This window comes from Phoxinus phoxinus, assembly GCF_949152265.1.
Source record: "Phoxinus phoxinus genome assembly, chromosome: 22".
NCBI classification, from domain to species: Eukaryota; Metazoa; Chordata; class Actinopteri; order Cypriniformes; family Leuciscidae; genus Phoxinus; species Phoxinus phoxinus.
In genome coordinates this window covers 15,668,563-15,692,850 of record NC_136897.1, presented here as the reverse complement: position 1 = coordinate 15,692,850, position 24,288 = coordinate 15,668,563, and the positions used below count along the sequence as shown (strand labels likewise).

The following is a 24,288-nucleotide window of genomic DNA, read 5'->3' as shown; positions in this document are numbered from 1 at the left end:
TAATAAAGCACCAGAAGGTTTGAGGGCCACCAAGTCTTGTTTTCATGTGGTTTGTTAAATCAAACACTTGGATTTTGGCACTTGGGTGAGACAATCACGAACACAGGGGTGGAATTTCTCTATCCCCGTCGGTGTTAACCCCTTCCCCCTACTTCGCCCAAGGTCCTCGCCTTTCACACACGCAGCTATAACAGTCAGAGTGATTTATGGATGAGCAATGCACGAGTTAATGGAATCGGCCCCTTCTATCCCCCCTGACGTGTTTAAATGGAGGACCCTTTATCTCAAGATGATACGAATGCATGTCCAGATCTCATCCCAGCTTAATTAACCGTAGCTTTAAATTTTGGAATGAAAATGGACATTATCATTATCACAGTTGTCTAATCAACATAATGACATTTAAGTGTAATTACATCACACATTTCATTTTATAATTGGCCAAATAATGAGAGCATGAGTCTACATTACACTGTAATATAATTGTCTGTTGACTCGTGGCTGAAGTACTTTTTGGAACGCAAACAGGATCCAGTGAGTGAAGAATCCAGTTTTAGGAGCATAATAAGGTTCTGCATCCTCAGACCACCCGTCCAAACCTATTACACAGATCTGATGGCCTAATGGCTTAATCTGATATAAAGCAGGGGCCATCTGCCTCTGTCGCCATACCATATAAACAAGCAGGAATAAGAAACCGTGCTGAACAACTGAGAAACTCGAATGAAATAAAGCCTAAGCAAGCAACGTTTTCACTGTCTGAACATATCTGCAAAAATGGTGTTTAAATGGTGTTTACTATTAAAAATAGCTCTTGTTAAATGAAATGAAGCGGAATTAAAATCAAATAAATTCGATTAAAAATTTAACTAAAACAACGTACACAAAAATTAGAAATGTTAAAGTGTTAATATTACAAAATCAAAAATACTCAAATTAAAGTTATGTAGAAATGTTTAAAAAACACTAACAAAAACGACAGAACATATTGAAATTACTTATTATTAAATTTACTAAATACTAAAATACAAAATTTTATAATAAAAAAGCTCATTCAAAATATTGTTAAATATTTATATAGTATATGAATTATATTAAAATAACACTGATCCAAACATAATTACTGTTTTCTAAGAAAGTAGAAAAAAAAAAATATATATATATATAAAAGCCTATATTGCACCCCATTTTTAGATTTATGGTTGTCATCGAATACCAAAATATCAGTTGCTGTTACACATGAAATTTCACAGTCACTGATACAACAGCAAAAGCTAATCATTTTACTAAATGTAAATACCAAACGTACTTTTAATTGAAACGGATTGCAGTTCCATTTGGTGTCACTAGGGGTGCAAAAATGACATTCAGCTTTAAAGAACAACATGAATGTCATATTATTAGTTTACATTGTGTTTTTACCGAGCAGCGTGAACGAGTGATACGTAAAGAGAAGACACAGATGAAATACTGCTTATCTCAGAGTCCCATCAAAATGTGTTTTACGAGAGCCAGGAAACATTTGGGATACGGTCTGATCAGCTTCTTCTGTAATGCGTGGGATTTGTTTTCAGAGCCCCATCCATGTCCGGTGTTTAATGCCTCGCCGTAATAAGGAGCTGTCTCTTTAAACGAGCTGATTGCTCTTCCGTTGCTTGTGTTGGCCGGTACAGTGTCAGCAAGGGGTTTCTGAAGGACTCGTGCAGAGGTTCTTTTGGGATAGTTGAAAAATTACACGAAACACCAACTGTGGTCTGGTCCTGGTAAATTACAGTGGAGACATCCAACAATAACACACTCCCTGGGCCAGCAAAAGAACTGTTGTAACGCAGCGATCAGAAGGACATGGACCCAGAGCCCAAAGCACTCACACAGAGGAACAGCTTGTGGAAATAACTATAATCAGCAGGAAGGGATCTGGCAACCCGCCCCAGTGTCAAGGGATCTGGCAACTGCATTTTGCGCCAGACAGAGAGAGAGAGGGTGAAGAAAATGCAAATGCTCTTGATTTGAGGGCAAACCAACCAGAGCCCAAACAGCTGTTTTCCATTGAACAGAGAAAGGAGACAGCATACACTGAATGACACAGTAAATATGCACCATCATTTGTTGTTGAAGAAAAAATACATTAATTAAAAGTGGCTCACAAAGGTGTTATTGCAAAACACTTTTGCTGCTATTGAGGTAGAACACGGGAGAGTTAGGGACAGGTTTGGTGGTATGGTGAGGGTTAAGGGGTATTGGAAGGGTCAACACCAGTGTAATTATAATTACAGAAATTAAGTACAATAAGATGGAACTGGATAAATATTCTGAATGTTCCAATCCAATCGGACTTCTGACCTATTACGCTGCCTGAATCATAATCATATACTGTTCGTTCGTTGGCCAGAGGAGATCTGTCCCCCCGACTGAGCCTGGTTTCTCCAAAGTTTTTCTCTCCATTCTGTCACCTGATGGAGTTTTGGTTCCTTGCCACTGTCGCCTTTTTCCACCTTTGTTGCCATTGGCTTTTGGCTTGCTTAGTTATGGATATTTAATATTCAACAATATTATTGATCTGCCTGCATTGACACCATTATATGAGAACTGAACTGAGCTGGACGATGACATCACGTTTTTTTCCAGAGCGGCTATATATATATAAATGAACTAATAACTTTTTTCAACAAAAATGAACCATCACTGAACTTAAGCTGGACACTGATGCTATTTTCTTCTAGAAACAAACTTTGTTGCATTATTTTCCTGTTATCACTGTAAAGCTGCTTTGAAACAATCTGTATTGTAAAAAGCGCTATATAAATAAATAAAGATGACTTGACAATGTAAAGAAAAATGTATGTACACAAGTGCATTGTATCAAATTAATAATTTAAATGTTAGTGCATAGTTGTTAAAGACACTTAAAAAGAAACCAGTCAACTGATTGTAAATCAGACTACCGGTACACGGATTACGTTCTTGATTCACTAAAACGAACCAGTTCATAAGAGTCATTTGTATTCAACATTGTGACAAATGGATCTGCTTAGCTGACTCAATTTCTAAAAAAATATAATTGGATTACTCAACTAATTCACTCATGTAACCCTGTGTCAGGGAGATTTTGGAAAACAAACAAGGCCAGTGTCTTGTCAAACATTTTTGGTGGATAATGACTTTGCAAGGCATTGAATCTTTCAAATGAATCCGAGAAATGAAGCAAAGGCCGGATTTAAAAGTTTGCCCATGCAGCTAAAATAATCAGTTCCTAAATACCTCAGCTACAGCAAATGATGTTTTCATGTACTTGATGGTCCCGTTTGAACATTCTGTTGACTAAGTAACATTGCAACTACATTACAACTAACTCTCATCAAAGTCTTAGTAGTCTGTCTGCTTAATGTCTGCTAACTCTTTATTGTGATGGTCCTCCAACAGACATTCTCCTGACTAGAAGTAACCTTGCAACTACATGTCAACTTATTCTAACCCTAACCCTAACAGTCTACTAATAAGAGTTAGTAGACATGTAGGAACAACGTTACTTATACTCAACAGAATGGGTTTTAAATGGACTATAAAAAATAAAGCGAACCCAGATTTCTTGTTCTAAACCAGATCCCAAATGTTCTGAAATGCACAGCAGGGATCTGCCATCTTATCTTATTATGGATGTGGATGGCCTAAATTTCCACTCTATGTCTAAGTAAAGCTAATTTGTCATGGCCTGAGGTAATCACTGTCTCTGGGTGAAACTGCAGACACCGGCTTTCAAAGCACAGAGAGAGGCATAATTAATAGCTTGCTAATAACATGCATGGACACCGAGTTCTTGTATCACAGCAACTTCCTCCTATCCATCTGCCTTAATGCTGCAAAACTGTTGGTATTGACTTAAACCAGATCCACAAACCAAGGGCTCTTGGAATACAGCCTAGAGAGTCATTTATCAGTATAATATAGAATATCTAAAGGAGATTATTCTACTATATACACTGGCTCCCATCATTTTTATCAAGTATTTATAATAAACAAGAGATGATAAAAAGGCTTCATAATATATCAGTCTAACGTCGACCATCAATTTCATTATCTTTCCCAGATAGGATCGTTCAGTCTGGCAAATGTGAGCTGATCAGAAGCACATCATGTGACCTCGAGAGACACAATATGGCCGACAGCCGTTGCAGATGGTGGAGGTGCTTTATTACTTATTGACCCGTTTTGCTGTTGCGTTAAGACTTTCTTCAGTTCATCATGAAAATGAAACTCACATCTATAAATGATTTCACTGGCCCGTAAAGAGCTCTACACACACCGGTGCCTTATAAACTTCAAACACCAACCTTCTGAAGCAGAGCATCACTATAGTAACAAAAATCAGTGCAGCGGGAATGAGTGATCATAAAGAGGCATTCATCTCAAGGGTTTTAACTTCCAAACGTTTAAAACCTTGTCGAAATTTCATGCAGAATGCCTCAATGCTTCTTTAAACATACCAATAAAAGTAAATGTCTTTAACATACTGCATTCCATTTATCAATCTATTTAAACTATATATATATATATATATATATATATATATATATATATATATATATATATATATATATATATATATATATATTCACTATCGGTCAAAAGTTTAGGGTTAGTACGATTATTTTATGTTTTTGAAAAAAGTCTCTTATGCTCATCAAGGCTGCATTTATTTGATAAAAAAAATAATATTGTCAAAAAAATTACAATTTAAAAGAACTTTTATTTTAATATATTGTAAAATGTAACTTATTCCTATGATGGCAAAGCTGAATTCTCAGCACCAATTACTCCAGTCTTCAGTGTCACATGATCCTTCAAGAATCATTTAAATACATAAAATAAAGATGATTTATTGGCACTGATGGTTCCTTTAAGAACCTTTAACATCTATGGAAACTTTCCATTCCACAAATTCTTCTTTATAGTGGAGAAGGTTTCTTTAGATTATTAAAATGTTCTCCACACTAAAACACTTCTTCACTGTCACTTTTTATCAATTTAACATATCCTTGCTGAATAAAATAAATACAGTATATATTTATTTTTAATAAATACAATTTCTGATCCTAAACTATGGAATGCTTTTAAATGCGATTTGGGTACAGGGCAGTAAATAGCTTAAATAGTTTATAGCTTAAATAGTTACCTGTTCAGGTTTGAGTCCGGGCGGCACCCAGGCATACTCCTCCAGAGCACACCCGGAGTCATCGTCGGATGTAGAGTTCCTCTGGAAGTCATACATCAGCTTGGTCACTGTCTTCTCCATCTCTAGAGGCATTGCGGTCACAACATGCTCCTCACGAGGGCACTTACAGTGGAGACAGATCTTCCTAAACGGCAAAGAAACCAACTGTTAAATAAAACAATAGTACTAGGGATGCACCGATATGAACATTTTGGCCAATACCGATTATAGCTTATATTTGAAAGCTGATAACCGATATATACTTTTTGAGAGCCTGATTACAAAAACAATAGTCTCACCATTCAAATCTTATCGGGCCGATAATGATATAATTAAAAATGAATATTTATCAGTCAATGGCGATATGGTGGCCGATATATCGTGCATCCCTAAATAGTACACCTTGCCATTTGTGTATTTTCAAAAGAAAATCCCTGGTTAACAGTCATGATTATTTTGGTTTTGTTAGTTATTAGACCCTGAAATTGACAATTTTGGATAAACTGAGAATCAAAAATATTTTCGTTTGTTTGTTTTGTTTCAAATAGAGAGCACAATTCTCCCACGATTCTGAGGCAACGAAACAAAATAACATATAATCTACTAGGGGTTCTGACTAAATGTTAATTTGCTGCAGTCTATTTAAAAATGTTGAATTACTTTGAATTATTAAAAAAATCAGTTTGAATAAAGAAATGTACTCACATTTTATTACTACAATACATCCGTTTTAATATCAGATCTATACATTTTTATCCAAGTACTTCTGTGATAATATGAATAATTGTAACAGAAATATTGATATTGTACGGTTGAAAAGGCTATTTGTGAAGCCGTTTCATACCTATATACATGACAAATGCTCTCTCTGGCTCAGTGGCAGCGCCTACGCAGATTTGAATGTTCCGCTGTGATTTTGTCAAAGGTTTTATAGAAACAGGCGAATCGGTGTCATTTATGAATTAGATTGTGTGGGCGTTTGAATCAAGATCGCAATCTTTTAACGATTAATCGTGCAGCTCTATTCTTAAGCAACTCTCCCATCCAGCTTTTCTCTTTTTATTCTTTTACTTTGTCAATCAAAATATCCACATTTGGTTAAAACCAGGGGCGGCCCGTAGATTCCAACAAAAACCCACAACACGTCCAATGACTCATGTCACGATGAAACACACCCTCCACCAGTCAAACACGCAGCGTCTGGTTAGTGTCCAGACAAGCAGACACAGGCATCAAGCTCTGCCAAAACCACACTTTTCAAGCACGCTGGCCAGTTGGTCAGATTAACTAACCTCCTAGACCAAAGGAAGAGAAAACAAGCCGCCCACTTAGGGCCAATCCCATTAGCACCTCAGAGGCCTGACAGGCTGCAAGGTGTCAAAGACAGACACCGGCCAGTAACCCAATGATTGACTGACGTTTTCACATTGGCCAGATGGTTAACTTAAGAACATGTTCATCTACGTCAAAGAACTCTAGTTGCTATGGAAGCAAGGCAAAAAAGATTCTGTTGGTTCAGTTTAAGCCATCAGCAAATCTGTTATCATGCCTCTATTGTCCTAAGGATATGAAGAGTGAGTCAAGGCATAATTTCCTCTACAAGATTTAAGTGCATTGACATGCACTTAAATGTGAGATTTCATTCTAAATAAAACAATTATTTGTCTTTTTAAAATGTCACGTCAATAATACCTTAGTATGACTAAAATCACATCAGTCCAGACTTTTGTTAAGTCTGACTAACACACCTCGATAATGTAATTGTATCTTGGCTTAATCCAGCATATACATGGTAATCAGACTACAAAGTGACCTTGAGACTTATTCCTACAAATATTAAATGTTATGTATTTCTTGAATAGATAAAGACTTTAGCTCAAATACACAAGACCCCACTGTGGCTCAATTATAACTGTTCATGTAAACATACTTATAGTTTCACAAGCAGGTGAGTATTTAAACTGCTTCCATTGGGCTACAAGGACAGATTCTGTTGAACCTACACTACAGTTCAAATGTTAGGGGTTAGTAAGATTTTCTCTCTCATGCTCACCAAGGCTGCAGTCATTTGATCAAAAATCTAATTATAAAGAAAATAACTTTTTTCTATTTTTATATATTTTCAAATGTAATTTACTCCTGTGATAGCAAAGCTGAATTTTCAGCATCATTACTCCAGTCTTCAGGGTCACATGATCCTTCAGAAATCATTCTAATATGCTGATTTGTTGCTCAAGAAACATTTCTTATTATTGATCATGTTGAACGGTTGTGCTGCTTAATATTTTTTCATAGAAAACTGTTACACAGGATTTTTTTTTTTTTAGGATTATTTGATGAATAGAAATTTTAAAAGAACAAAATTTATTTGAAATAGAATTATTTTGTAACATTATGCCTTTACGGTAACATTTGATCAATTTAACGTGTCCTTACTGAAATAAAAGTAGGCCTACTGATTTCTTAAAAATAAGAAAATGTATAACTTATTATATATCTTATTCGAATTTGCAGAACTGACAGTGTATTCACTTGAGAGTGATATGATATTTCATACTAGTTGAGTCTTAAATATCAAAAAAGAGTGCAAATGACTTCACTCTTGTTCAACATCTCATCTGGATTTTCATCTGGATCTGGATTAGGTCTCTCAGGGAAAGTTTCACTATAATAGGCAACAAAATGGTCAAAACCTGTAGACAACAAACAACCTCAAGTGTCTCATTATAATGGCCACTTTAATAACATTAAAGTCAAAATCTAACAAAGTATCAAGCAAGGGCTCTTTTCTTCCCTATTGTAATGTACATCTGAGTGAAATGGACTATACAAAAACGTATTGGCTCAATCCATCGGTTGTTGATTGGATGGGGGCAGATCCCAAATGACATTCCAGTATAATAACTCAAAAGGAACATTCCTTGGCGTTAATGAAGGGGTATTGACTAAAGGGGCTATGGGGGTACATTAGACAAAAAAGGTTGGGAAACACTTGCCTTGAACACAATAGTTCACTTATAAATATTTAAGATGTAGGAAAAAACAACAACCTATAAATGGATCAAGTGCTTTAAACCCTGCATGAACCACATGTAGTTTAAAAAGCATCTCTTTGCATCAAAATGAAAGTAGATGGAAGGTTCTGTAGGAAGTAATCGGTGAGCAGATTTATATATAGGCCATGCAGCTGGTCTCTCTGCAGTCCCAACACCCTTGAGCAAGGACAATTCACCTGCATTACTTGAGGGTGGCAACTGGCAACTTCACAACTCACACTATACTGAACACTCACAGGAACATAGAGGCCCTCAAACAGGCCATCTGTGAATACCAAACACTGTTGAGAAACTTATCCGCTCTCTCCCACAGTGACTAGTCATTCTGTAGAGCATACTAGAAAACATAAGGGCAGGCCAGAAAAAAAAAAAAGGAATTGCTACAGCAATCCAGCACTCTTGGGAAGTGTAGTCTTCTCTCAGAACACTTTAATATATATCATAACTAATAATGCATGCGTATCTGGAAAGGATGAACATTTAGCTGAACTGAGATTTCTAAGAGTTCCACGGAGATGCTGGTCTGGTTCAGATAAATGAACTGGACAAAAATTAGGTCACCGTAACTCCCTCCTCAATCCTTAACCACACATAAAAAAGGATCGAGTGAAACGTTCCACGTTTTGACATGCTTCGCACATGACTGCAAATTCCAGGCTCAATACCACTGCACGGTCCATCGATAATGCTCTTCCAATCATCTAAATGTGATTTGAATTAAAAAGGATGCCGGGTTGCAACTACGCATGCTGAATTCATTACAAACGTCATGCTAAAAACCCAGTCAATGTGATCTACAAGCCTGCACTGAGAGCCTTTAGAAAGGATTTGTCCTACATAGCAAATATGGAAGACTGGGAATGTAATCTAGGGATGACACAGAAGGTTGTTATGCCCCTGAGGCATCCAAGCGGAACGTGGTAAATGTGATTTATGATCTGATCGGACAATTGCTTATTGTGGGTTAATCATTGCATTTTTAAATTGTTCAGACAACAACAGATGTGGACTTCTGTCTAGCTTGAGGGAAACTTATCCCCTTAAAAAACAGGCCTGTGCCACGACCAGACAATCTAATTCTTTTTAACAATAGCCCATTGCTAGACAACGGTGGCATTGTCATCTTTAATACAACTGCCATTTAATAAGAGAGGAACCAGGTCTGCAGAAGCCAAGGTTGTTATGGTTAACTAAAACCATTAAAAAAAAATCCTTGAAATTTAAAAATGTAAATGTTTTTTTGTTGTTTATTTAACAATTTAACTAAAATAACTAAATCTAAAACTAAATAAAAAGGTTGATTAAATACTATTAACCTTTTAAAAAACAAATAAATATTCAAACTAATACAATAACAAAACACAACAAAATGACAAAAACTTGAATATTAAATGTAAATGGTAAACATACTAATTCAAAATATTAACAAACACTATAAAATTTCAATGATCCTAAACACTGGCTGTAGATTTGACAAAATTCCAGTCTCTGATGAGGCTCCCAGGCTTTTCCATGGCATCATTCCGGATGAATTAAATAACCTTTCTAAAGGGCATCACACAGTGGAGAATCTGGTCACAGCTGGATGCTAGTGAAAGCCAATTCACCCTCTTTTCTCACTTATCTTTTGTGCATATGCAACTGTGTGTACTTTTCCCACATTCAACAGAAGACAACTAATTCTGTCAATTTCATATTCAAAGCACTGTTTTGTGGCATTAAACTAGTTTGTGCTTCAATAACACAAAATACATGACATCTGTATTCACAGGAAGACTGTGCTACTGTAGTAGAGTCACATCTGAGCCTTTATGACTTTAGAAACTCATAATATAGACAGTGACACAAGTAATTAAAATAAGACAACCTTTGTGACTGATGACTATATGAACTTAGACGGATGAATAAATCAATTATTTGAAGGAAAAAGAAATCAGTTTAATGGAGGCTGCTTCAAATGGACGAGTGGTGGAGGAGGAAATGATATTGATTTAATTGAAATGGTGCTGCAGAATAAGATGGATACAGCCAAGAGTAACATCCTATTGACAACAAGCAAGCGAGTGACGCAACACAACAATGATGGAAAGTCAAGAGTCATTCCGCAAATCGGTTCTTTCAAATGGTTAGAAAAAACGTATTCAGTTCTATTTGCGTAATTGCGTCACAACATTGTCACTGACAGCTGAATTTTTAACTGTTCTTACTGTTGATAAAAGTGTCATAACCGGATCGTAAACTTAAATTCACTAGGCTACTTTTTTGTAACATTTCTGCTGTTTGACTATTAAATTAGGCTATTTTACTTTTTGCCACATTAGTAATATCCACATTGCACTCAAAAAGCTCCTAAGCCCATTCACACTATAAATAACTATTAGCATACATGCCATGATCATAGCTTTCTGTTTATTAAAAGAGCCAGCTGCAGTTATGTTGTATGCTGCTATAAGTGCTCCAGCTCTTTAAAGTTAGATGGATTCTGATTGGTTCTCAATGTTTTTGCCCTCCATCAACTGGAAAAAAAATCGCTCTGAAAATGATGCCATCCATATCTTTCCTCTGTATCGTTATCATAGCTGTGGTGTGGACTTTCCTGTTATCATATAATTAGAAATATTATTAAAACTTTATAGTTATAGTAATCTTAATAGTCATTGTCCACGATGTGAACAGGCATCCACTGTGGGTGAATTAATCGATTCGCGACTCAACTCAACTTGCACGGAAGACGATTCTCAAACGATTAAATGAGACGTTTCTCAAACGATTAAATTAGTTGTTGAATTGAGATCTTCCGACCGACTCCGTGCTATTCAGCCTGGTTTCTTGAACCATATTAACCAATTAAATGATAATATCAGATTCAAACGAATCTGCACTCACGAGAAGCGCGAGTGCTTTATGAGGTAAAGAAAATCGCTTGTACGAATTCAACAGCAGCTGCCTGTGTTTTCTTTCTCTCCTGGGCATTATTCTCCACTTTGTCCCTTTATGTGTTAATCCAACAAAACATCGCCAAACAAAGGCTTAATCCGACTATCAGAAACAGGTCAACTAGCAATGACTGAAGATACGATAACTGGTGAAAAGTTGTATTCAGTCTTTCGCAGCGTCTGAAAGGTTTATTTTTGAACACCGTTTAAACAGGCGCGTGGATCCGTAACATTATGACGGAAACCAGAATCAACGTCTGATTTATGTAGTTTATGTATCAACTTTCTCGACCACATCACGCAGCGTTCGAAGGGAAAAGTCATCACGCAGATTTTAAACAGCAGCCCCGATCGAAGTAGCCTAACAGATCGAGCCACGTACGTAGGCTACACTTACCTTTTACCATGAACGGAGATGAGAGAGTTCGATGTCGCCAGTCGTGAATCGATCTAAGCACGCGCTACACATTTCCAGCCTGAAAAGCGATCTGTTGGCGCACTTTCACTTCTCCACAAACAAGCGCTCGCTGCGATTCAATCCGCGCGTCTTTATCAAGCACTAGACTGACCAGCCTTAGTTCGTACAAAGGTATCGTCCAGGAAAGACATGCCTCAAGCTCTGGTGCTTTGGATAAAACATCTACAGTAACATCCAGCGCGCGTCTCCGTGATAGTCCCAGCAGCATTCGGGGCGTAAAGCCATGAACAGCCTGCGCTTCCCCTCAATAACAGGCTATGAGAGCTCAGTGAACCGTGGCTTGGACTCCACTGGCTCGCTGTTCGCTCTGCCCACTCGAGCTTGTGAATGGTAATAAGCGTCCATGATGTCAGCAAGTCAACGTCCCTACATTAGTTTAATTAGCACCGTGAATAGCTGGTGTTGTTGGAATCATTTACATGCAAATCAGTCTCTATTACTCCAACTGTAAAGAGCCCAGACAACAATACACGCATTTCACAACTTAGGCAAAAAGGAGGGGAAAAAACACCGTTTATATGTAAATAATGTATACACATTTAGGATACAATTTTCATTTTCATAAATATGCCAGAAAAAGTTTAATACTGAAAATATTTTAAATCAATCAATTTCAACATTAATAATATTATAACAATTTGACAACATTCATATTAGGCTACCTGTCACACACAAAATGTATTTCAGTTTTTAGAAAATAAAATCAGTTAATCACAGGCAGCTGTATATGATGGGCTCTTTCTAAATATATGGTCATGTGAAGAAAAGAAAAAAGCATATCCAATAAATGAATACATAAAAAACACCCAGAGGAGGAAGGTATTTGTGGCCAAAACATGTGAGTTTGCAACCCATTATAGGCTAATTATTGTTATTATTGTTATCATGAAATAGCCAATTGAACAAAGGCTTTTAAAAACTTTTTGGGGAAACTTTTTGTTTTTGATGCAAATCAAGGATTGTATCCTTTCCCAACAAAAGAGCACATTTAAACATATCTCACAGAACATTTGAGCATGTCAGATTCTTTTTTTTTATATAATAGGCTATGCATAGTTTGCCAGATTAAAGGGGTTATATTATATTATTTACCCACTGACACATTTCACCCAACTCTCCCCTAATCTGAAATCTCATGGTGAGACAACCAAGACCACCAAAAACCAACACAGAGCGTTCATAGATGATGCTATGATGCATGAGCGCCTGGTTGGGTAAATCAATACTTATTTCAAAAGGTCGTTCAAAACACCAGTTCGCATCAAAGAGAGAGAAAAAAAGAAAGTCAACAACAGAGGTTAAATTACTTATTAAAACGTCCATAAATCTATTTGAATTCAGCTGGCTCTTTAACTTCCAGGTGGCTTAAGTTGTCTGTGTGGATGTGCAGCCATCTGAAAAGAGGGTATCTCTTATTGGACTGTGCTTCTCATTTCCCATGCCAGCCTGAGCCAAACCCCTACACACACACAGTAGTATCAATTACCCCCGTCCCAGTGCTTTAGGCTTGGAGAGTAACACGCACTGACAGCCACTCTGTTCCCCACAGCCACAAGCTCAGTGACATGCCTGGCCACAAGCCTACGCTGCTCTCCAAATCATGCGGCTGATGGGCTTCTTTTATAATCGCTTCTATAGGTGTGTGTTAAATCACAGTAATCTGCCTGCATGTCTGACATCAAATGAACCATACAAATCGAACGGCTTGATCCAGGTAAGCACAGTGTAGTTGAAAGCATGACAATTAAACCATATAAAACCACTTTTAGCTTTTATTTCCAGTTAGTAATTGTATGGCTTTAACTTAGAGATAGTGCACCCTAAAATGAAAATAAAGTCTTAATTTACTCACCCTGGTGTTGTTCTAATGCCGTATTTCTTCTTTCTTTTTCTGACCACAAAAGGAGATTTTTATTTTAAAACGTCGATCTCGCGCTCGTCCACACACACACACACGCACGCACGCACACACATATATGTATCATCCATGTTGTGCTTGATTTGTCACACAACTTGTGTGCTTTTTCTGGGTTAGTTGGAGTGAACTGCGGCGCTAATAGTCTCACGAACGCTCACGTTGTGCAGCCGTGCATAGAAAACCAACAGCTAAGGTCAGGATTTTATTTAAATATTACATTACATTTCAGGTTGTTTTCTTTACCAAACCTGATTGTATACCCCCAGAACACTTTTAATGGCACGTGTCGCATGGGACCATTCTGATACTTGCGTATTTTTAAAAAGCCTGATGCTGGTCACTATTCACTGCCATAATATGGAGTACGAAAGGGCATACGACATAAGAGCAACACCATGGTAAGTAAACTATGACTTTATTTTAATTTTAGGGTGCACTATCCCTTTAAACTTATTTCAGTTAGTTGCCAGCAACTAGCAAATAATTTCAGCATTATTTTAATTAAAAAAACGTTTGATTAATTTCAGTTTTAGTTACTGGCAATCCATGTAAATTTGGTTTTGTCTGAATAAGGATTGCAAAGGTAGACTAAAATGGATGTTGAATAATCTCACAAAAGCACCACACCCCCCTTTCTTAGCAAAAATGCTGATGGCTATCATTCTAAGTCAACACTAGGGCAGCTGTACAGCTCAACAGCTGATTGCAGAGGAATGCTTACGTCTCTTTTTTTCTGGTGAGAGGATGAGATAACCAAATTCCATCCAGGGAATGAGCTTCAAGGAATCAAGGTAAAGATTTCCGCTTTCCTTGCAAATGGCTCAAACCCCTCAAACCCCCTGATAAAAAAAAAATCACTGTAGGCTACTAACATTATATAACAGTAGTTTTTAATATGCCTTTGGATAGCTTTTCATGCTGTTATGCCGAAGCCTGGACATTATTCTCATGTGTCGGGGTGAATTATGTGCAACATTTTTATATATGTGGTATAAAAAGTTAACTTTTTTTGGGGGGGGGGTTACAACCGAGACTGCGCTTGAAATTCAATTTGGAGTTTCGTTAACTATTTACAATCTGTACAGGCGAAGAGAGGAAAGGAGAGACAGCAGGCTGTGTAAAACATTAAGCTATCCAATGCTGCGCTGGGACACTGAGCTGTGTGACCTTGTGAATTGGCTGGCTATTTCTGCCCCACTTCTTCCACTTTGAAAGGGCTCTTCACTGTCCGGAAGTACTGCTGTGCCACATGCATCAGATTAAAGGGAGGACAGCAGCTGCAGAGCACGATGGGAAGTTTTCTAAGCCATCCACATGCATTTTTCTGACTCAACCCAGAAGTGGGGCATTTGCTTTGACGTTATCAGTCAGGAAGTTGTTACCGCACTGAAGAGTTACAGGTGGCGATACAACATGACACATGGACTATTATATTGTACATTTAACGGCTTGTTTTAAGATGAAACAATGAAGTGCCTCTAAAAATACACTAAGCATTCGGCCAGCACTGATGATTCATGTACTCCAAAACAGCTCTCTCCTCTTTCTCTCTCTCGCACATAGCAATCATACGCACAAATATAAACCTGTGCTTTCAGTCAGAACAATGTGAGGAGGCTGGGTCAGTGACTCTCAAAGGGTCTTACATCACATTCCAGGGCCCATTTCACTGAACATCCATTCATTCACTACTAGAGAAGATCCACTCAGAGATGTTTGTTACATCCCACAGCACACCATGTTATTTCTCACAAAATACACAGGGTCTTGCCAGTGGTCCTTTTATAAAGTTAAGAACTATATGCACAATGTTGCCAGCAAGCTACTGAAATCCTTCATGTATTAACAAATATAAGAATAGACAAACTGCCTGTGCTGGGTAGATTACTTACTGATGTGAGTTTAAAGAAAAGCTAATCATAAACATTTTAAACTGATTTGTTGTTATTTTCAAATGATTTAAAGTAAAACACTTACTAAAAATATGAAATATTTCATGTTTACCTATGACAATGATCTGTTTGCAGATGAAGCATGCTAAGTTCACATACTTGTTTCTCCGAAAAGCAATGCTACAGCAGTTATTAGTTATTGGACTTTGAAATGTGTGTTCCGTGTCAGAATGTCTGTTTTTGTTTTGGTCTGTGTGTTCCCAGCCACTGCCAATTAATAAAAATTTCGACAATCAATGAATTATGATTTATTTATTACCATTGTGAAAATAACATATTATCAATAAAATATTAACTGAAGTCTGTATATAAAAATGTAATATAAAATTTACATAAATATACATTTAATCTGTTTACAAATTCTTATGTTTAGGAATATGATTACGTAATACAGATTACTCATTCACTACCCACCATGTGAAATTCTACAGAAAAAAAAAACGTAACTCTATACAGTGTAAAACTATAAATGGTTTAACATCGCATTATATGAAACCCCGCGTGGCGTGACATGACATTGTTTTATAGAAATCATTTTTGTTATCGGTAATGTAAATGTGGATGTTTTGTGTTCCATTTTCAGTTAATTCGTTAATTCCTCAATTAATGGTTGTCTATACACAAGTATTGGATACGATTTATGGAAAGAGCACAATGAACTCTGATTTCACCTGTATTGTTATGGTGGTTATCAATATACATTTTATCAGGTAAAAAGCAGATTTAGTAGGCCTATATAAGAATGGTATATTAACATTACATCCCTTAAATGAAATCTACAATTGTAAATTGTAAAATATACAGGCATTAATATGCCATCCAGTATATTATCCATTTCTTATAGAGAATTTCTGGCAACCACAGCTTTACAAAATTTATTTTTACAGTATAGTTATATATAACTGTTCATGTATATTACAAATATATAATGCACATTATCATGTAAAACAGAGCAAAAAAAGACTATTTTGATAGTTATACACTTTCATGCGAGGAAATCACTGATGACAGTGTTCTAGCTTTCACTTAGTGATGGTTTCAGAGCAGCAAGTTAAACTTTAAAGTTAAATAAATGGGAGCACAAGTATGCCCTGTTTAAATATTTAATTTGGGGAGGCTGCAGCAGCCAGGGAACAGTCATTTACACAGAGCCGGGACTGAGATAGGCCTGACATGTCCGGAAGAGAGAAAGAAACAGATGGAGAGGAATGGCAAGATAAATGTGCATGATAAGTTTGTTTTGATATATTTTGGCAGAAAACAGAAACTACAGTTGAAACACACTTACGCTCCACTTTATGACTGATAACCTTGTGTCACTATTAAACCTCCCCAACTCATTTAAATATGTCCAAGAATATTTGTAGCCTAGCAATATTTGAACCACACCTAATGTATGAATATTATAGCATTAAATAACAAAACATAAAAAAAAATTGCCAGTTACTTTAAAGAAAGATAGTACACAATTTTCATCACCCATCTGGTAAATGTATTACCAGAGACGCATGACCCCTCTGTCCAAAATGTTCTACATACACTTCCTTCTTACGGACAAACCATGTCAGGACTCACTTTCAACAATTCATCTTTAAAAGAGATATATTACACCTCTGGACAAGCTTCGCACCTTTGAGATTTCCAGAAGCCAGAAGTGGAAAAACAAGAATACTAGTGTCCATTATAGTTTGATTTCACCCAGAAATGGGCAACAATCTATTAGGAGGAGGAGGGAGGCTCAGGCTGCTATGGAAACAACAGGAGATAATATGAAAGGACAAAAGGACATTACAGGAATGACATAACAAAGAGGAGGAGACTTAATAGAGAACACGTTATCTAAACTATTCATTATGACTGTTAATCTATTAAGAGCTTAAAAGGTATATGACGAAGGGAGAAATTTGTGTTACTGCTACAAGGCAGAAATCCACAACATTCCGTGAGACATGGCAGAAAATGAACTAATTAAATTAGAGATGCTAAAGATTAGAGAATAGAGAAAATAGCATATTAAACGGTGTCTCGCTTACTGACAGGCGTAGTGAGGTGAAATAGAAAGCTTTAAGGTGATTTAAAGTTCAAACAGACATTAAACTATGAAAAATAAAAGCCAGAGGCTATTGGGATTGATTGCAAGAGGTTCTTTGGAGGAACACTGTGTCTTGTACGATTTTATACACTACTGTTTAATATTTGTGGACAAAAGATTAATATTTTAAATAAATGATGTTATTCTGAACTTTCTATTCAAAGTATCCTGACAAAAGGACAAAAGGTTTTAAAAAAAATTTAAGCAGCACAACTGCCATTAACATTGACAATAATACAAAATGTTTCTTGAGCACCAAATCAGTATATGATTATGATTTCTGAAGGATCATGTGACACTGAAGACTGGAATAATGATGCTGAAAATTCAGCTTTGTCATCAAAGGAATAAATTCCATTTCAAAATATATGAATATATATATTTATTTTGATTTTAAACTGTATTACTTCACAATACTACTGTTTTTACTGTGTTTTGCATCATATAAATGCAGCCTTGGTGAGCAAAAGAGAGAGAGAGAAAAAAAATCTTAACGGCTCCACACTTTTGAACAGCAGTGTATACAATATTCAAGAAAGTAAAAGTTAACACAAAAATATGAGAAAAGAGTGAGATGATAAATATAGTGAGAAGGAAAGATGGACTATATTATTTCATATTAGCTCCATAAATCCTCCTTGCACTTCAACAGTCCTCATCTCTCTAAATCTCGCCCTGTGGTCTCTGCTTATTTACATTTCTCTCAAGAAGAACGTTACACCCTACATGGCATTAATGGCCCAGGCAGGCATCAAGGAGAAAGGGGAGCACACACACCTACCATTTTGGTGTGTTTATTTGAACTGCAAATGGTGGGGGATGGAGTGTTTGTGTATGTGTGTGTGAGGGACACTGGAGATGGAGAAGGGTTGGTGTTAAACTGCAGGTCTTAGTCCATTTCACACACATCTACACTCTTAGTATGCTTTTATCGCGCGCTTGTTTCTCACAGGCTCCCTCGGCTTCATACACAGACGCTTCTCTGTACGGGACGTCCCAGGGACGGAGCAGAGTGCAGGGATAGAGTGGGGTTATACACGCACCCCAAACCTCTTTGCCTTGGAATTAAACCCTCCTTTGTCTTTACTAATTTTCCTCACTTACTAAGAAGAAACTGAGGCACTGTGGGAATTGTCAGGCCAGATCTGATTCACATATGGAAAGCAGCCTTTCTGCCACACAATGGCATCAACTGGAGCCGTTCCAAATCTCCACAGTCTACCTAAGCAAGCTGCCAGTGATTAAACCGGCAACTTCTTTGTGTTCAAAATTTATATAATAATCGAGTACATCATGAATAATTTTTCCAAACGGTGTTTTTGTCTTATCCTGAATCATACGGTACACCTATAATAAGTGTTTATATTCAGACTATTTTAGACTGGTTCGGGTTGTACCACTGCTCCGGCTAAAATGTTCTTTTGTAAGATGCATGCATTAACCGCTAGAGCGTAGTTACGGACTGCAGCTTTAAGTATGGAGATTATTCTGGGGTGGTTGGTAGGTCCAGAGCAGAAAAACAATAAAGTAAAAAAAATGGCTATATAAACAGTTTATAACACTTAACATAGTTTAAAGAATGTTTTAAGTCCTTAGCGATGTCATACTTACTCATGTTGGTTTCATATGGTTTTGAAAATGTTTTATTTTCACATTTAAAGTGTATCTTCGCAGATTTTCAATCCACTTTGTATAGCTGCAATGCTGGTAGTGTATGTAAATGAACAATGATTCCTCGTTATCTGCGTTACGTGGGTTTAAAAATTCACGTTTATTTACCAGCAAAAGTCAATAGGATGACGCGAAGTGCTCCAGGGCTTTCATGAAAACTTTAGGCTATATTTCCGCTTTTTTGTATCCCCGCCCGGACAGTCAGATCGACGGAGGGTTATTAACAGAACAGTTATTGTAAGGGTAGGTTCACTAAACTTTGTCTACTTTATAAACACCATTATGGTAAAAAATTAACACTTTTAGCAGTATCTTTCAGTTTTCAGTCTGTTTGGCCTAAAACACTCGTTGTTGGGCTCGTTGTTATCCAGTTTAAAATGTTGACTATACCAACATGGAGTTTTTTCAGATTTTCTGTCGTATTGTTTTCTTCATATTTACGATTCTTTGAAGCCTTTAGCCACGGCCTACATCGCGCTGAATCCTTCACTGGAAACCAAAAGTTTCTTGTACCTGGGAACATTACAAGTCGACACCATTATGGCTCAAAGTTTGCTAAGGAGTATTTCCTACTAAAGCAAGGCAGCATTTGACTCTGGTTAAGCGTATCCCTAGCAGATTGGTGGGAGTGGCCTTGGATGGCAACATGCCTAGTGCATTATGGGTGTTGAAGTTTTCCTACTTTTTTGGCAAAACGGAAGACAACAGCCTTTTTCCTTTGTTTTCTCTAGTCAGGTAGCACCCATTTCAAAATGTTCCCCTTTCTACTCTATAGGCAGCCGAGTTTTATTGAAAGTCTATTTTGCCAGTGGTGAAGTATCCCTTTAATTACTGGTGGTGGAACTATCAAGTACAAAGAAATATCTATAGTTTCTTTACAAAATACAGGTACATGTTAGTTTAAACAACTTAATCAGTACTTACAAAAAATATATAGATATATTTGTAATTTTAATATTATTATTTTTTACAAATATCATTGTTTTCGAAGAGTTGCACTACATAAGCTAACGTAATCTTGTAATAAAAAATGTCAAATTACTAGATATTTTAAGAGACTGTCGTTAAACCTGAATATATATATATATATATATAACGCACACGCACAAATGTATAGACTCTGACGTGGCACACTTGCCTTTTCTGAGCTATTTTCTATCGCTGTTAATTGCTGGGTGAAAGTCGTTGAAATCTGAAATAACTCACAGTTCCTTCCATGGACGCCTGAGAGTAGGCTGTAATTCTACAGTGCCAAATCAGAGCTGTTTCTTAAACCCCCCAGCATGTGGGTGTAGAAAGGACATAAATAGCACACTTTCACTAAACAAAAAAATGAGACATTTAAAACACAGAAATCTAATAGGCGACTTTAATGGAACATTGTAAGAAATGCTGCAAAGCTTACAGCGTCATAAATATGGTAACTGTTAATGTGACTGAGCTTGTACCTTCTGAAAATATTAATATAAAATCACAAACCAAATGAAAGCCATGTACCATAATGAAAAATTCAATCCAGTTTGTCTGCATCCCAACGGCTCTTGGCTTGATGTTAATTACTGATTAAAATGTTAAAACAATTTAGCTTGTGGCTGGAATATGTAATCGCTCTACTTTATCATTCACGGCTGGTGCCGAGAGACCAATCCGCCAAACGCTGCATCTGTCACCCCTTCCGGCGATTCGTCACTGTGCGGGCGTAACAAGTCAGAGGATATGACATAATTATCCATTTGTTCGTCTGTGTTACACGCTAGCTATCAAGCCCTCAATATGAACCCGTAAAAACAATGAAATGAAACTGAGTGTCAGGCTAGAGAAAAGGGCACCGTGTCTGTTTTCATCATGCTTCTCGTGAATTATCATTTTCAGGCCAGAGGTCAGTGATGCAGCAGCTAGCATGTGAGCATTCAGTGTTGACACATGCCTGATAATTAGCGCTTTTGCTATTAAAGGTCTTGTCATACAGGTATGCTTTGCTACAACAATACAACACAGCATTAGTGTGCAGTAGAAGACATATGCAGCTAAAAAGACCAGTTCAACCAGTCAGTATGTTGTTTTAGATTCTAAGGGTGCTTTACTGGCAAAACCAACAAGACTTCCTTTGCTAAACAAGCGTCACCAGATTATTTTTGCTGGCTGTAATATGGCTATAAAGCTCCACTAGCTAGCTTAGAGCCAAGCTAGCATAAATCAGTTCGCGTAGTTGCAGTCTTTGCCTTCATTGACCTCCTCTGTAGAGAGGCTACAGCTGTGCTTGATCACATTATTGATCTGTTTATACTATCATTTAGTGTTTAATCTCAGCCTGAAGAGTTTTATTTTCTTATCAGCTACCCACATAGAGATATTGTTTATTATTTTTTTGCTTAGTATGAAGCAAATGATGTAGCAAATCAGACCATATGTGCATCTAAACATGATAACAGACCTCTTAAGTAGACTATGTAGTGCAGAGGCAATGAAATTAAATAAATATGTAAGGCTCACAGATTTGAAATGACGCTAGTAAGCAGTTTTTCCTTCCTCACAGGATTCTGTGTGTGGGAGTGCGAACAATGTATGAACTCCACCATCTGGTCTATTTTACAGCCTGTGTGTGCAAATCCGTCCTATTTCTAAAGTAGCATCTCAAGTTTTCATTGCCCACTTTTATTCTTCCCTCAAAAGAGTCATCTTTTTGTCTGCAAGTAGACGAACATGCCGTCTAAGAGATGTTGTCGAGATAAGAACAAAGGGAGTTCAGGACAAGACCGGTCACACTCGCAGGAGTCTCCACCACAGACGACTCTGTTTTAGAGGCCAGTTGAGGAATTTGACACACCAAAGTTGGTGACCTTCGTAAACTTTAGAGATCCTGTGTCGGCCACAAACACACACGCTTGCACACAAATAAAAAACAACTCTTCAATTCTAACAAAACCCACATGAGAAGTTAAAAAGTTGGTTTTCATGAGGCACATTTCTTGGATCAATCGGTTCCAAACTTTTGTCTCCATCAAGATAATAGTGTCATTAATAAATGTCCCGTGAATATTCTTAGATGTAAAAAAAAAAAATCTGCTATTTGATTATTTTCTGTTTGTTTGTGTTTCCCAACCAGTCGGACAAGGCACAACTGGTGTGAGTTTGGGGGCGGAGCTAACTGGTTATCTGTCAATCATTAGGTATTGATTTCTATATTGTATGAACAGTAGAACTTCTCCTAATTCCTAATTCATTACATTTTCATACACATGTGAATTAGTTCTTAACCTCTTTTAAATGTTAATGAATTTGAAGAATTCTATATGTGCGAACGTGTGCCCGAGACTAACCATTTGCATAAAACATGCCCAAACCATCTTCATATAAGAGCTTTTCAAGGTCTTTACTCTCAGCAAGCATATGAAGCTCTGTAAATACGAGCAATGCCAAGCATGTCATCCTCAAAACCAGTTCAAACACAATAAGCAGCTTTTAAACAGACCCAGAATACCGACCTCTCATTAGCCAGCTGTACATACACATCTATACAGAGAAACCTTGCAGCTTGAGCTATAACACATTTTTCGTTACTCTCGCACTATGATGAAATATATTAAGGTGAACCAAAAACTTCATCTTAGTTTGATTATGAGTACCGGTATGTGATTTTTGCGTTCGTGTGGTTTCATTTTTTCCCCATGAATTTAGGATGCATTTTAGTGCAAAACTTATTGGTGAATCAAGATTTGTTTGTGAAAACCTTTTGCGCAAATTTCTGCGCTTGCCACTTGTTTTAGCAAATTTGGTCACGTAAGTGGCACAGAAATCACAGACTTCAGCTTTGAAACTAAATTTCATATATAGCAAAAAAAAAAATTCAGCATGAGTCAGATACATAAAAAAAAGACAAAATTGAAATCAGTTGTATCAAAGCCTGACACCTGCCTAATGGAGAGAACAATCACCATGATTCATTTCTATGTCCTTTACATTTTCTAAGTGAGTTTTGCTGCCTCTAATTGCCTTGAGTTGACATTAATACTGAAGAGATGACTCAGTGTGGGTCTCAACCTCTCTTTGCTCATCTGCTACCAGCTTTCTCCACTACACTTTTTAGGCCATTGCAAGGGTCTTAGATTGGTTTAAATGGGCAATTCATTGCATGACTAAGTCGGGTGCCTCTTCGTCAGAAATTAAATTACAGAGATGATAAATGACAACAGCCCATTAACGACAGACATGGTCATGATGAGCAAATCTTTAAATCTCATGTCCTGTAATGGGGTTGGTTATACTGGCATTTTCAATGATTGGACATTGGGATAGCGCACAATGCTTAAAGGGACAGTTCATCTAAAAATAAAAACGAATTTACGCACCCTCATTTGATTGTAATTTAGTAAATGAGAAATAATTGCAATTGTTTAGGTCAACCGCTATAAAGTTAGTGTCGCTATGGCGTTAGAACCAATACTGTAGAAAGACCGATCACTCCTGGAAATTAAGTAATGAAGTAATCACAATAAATGGGGACTCAAATTCAAACATAAAGTCACCATAAAAGCATATTACTAGTGGTTCATACAACTCATGCATTATTTTCCAACTCTGATAATCTTCTCCTTAGGAGTTGAGACAAAACCAAAATTGAGCTGAACTAATTGAATCAGTTCAACTTGTGAATGAATCATTTACAACAGTTTTGTAAATGAGATCAACCGATCAGACAAGATCAGACTTGAGATTCTTTCATGAACCAGACGACGCTACATCTCTCTTGAACTCATTGCACAAAAAGGAATTAAGAAAAATGTCTAAATTTCAGTTTTTGACAGAATTTTTATTTATTGCTGAGCTATTCCTTTAATACTGTGGGTAATTAAAGTTCAGTTCAAATTTTGTTCATCAGAGTTTAATCAGAATATATGACAGATTTGGGTTAGGTGCTACAGAGAGTTGTTTGTGTGTGTATGTCTCAGTAAGATTGATCAAATGAAGAAATG

At 36.9% G+C, this 24,288-nt stretch overlaps 1 protein-coding gene across 6 annotated transcripts in view; it reads right to left on the bottom strand.

Annotated features, from left to right (window-relative positions):
* prickle2b (prickle homolog 2b) overlaps positions 1–24,288 on the bottom strand; it is a 78,780-nt gene that overhangs the window by 8,601 nt on the left and 45,891 nt on the right. For 5 of the 6 annotated variants that reach the window (XM_079596999.1, XM_079597000.1, XM_079597002.1 and 2 more), the window contains one exon: positions 5,174–5,357. In XM_079596999.1, coding sequence (XP_079453125.1) covers positions 5,174–5,357 — 184 coding nt within the window. Of the gene's footprint in view, positions 1–5,173; positions 5,358–11,601; positions 12,037–24,288 lie in introns of those variants that run through there. The other variant, XM_079597001.1, reaches the window with a different exon arrangement.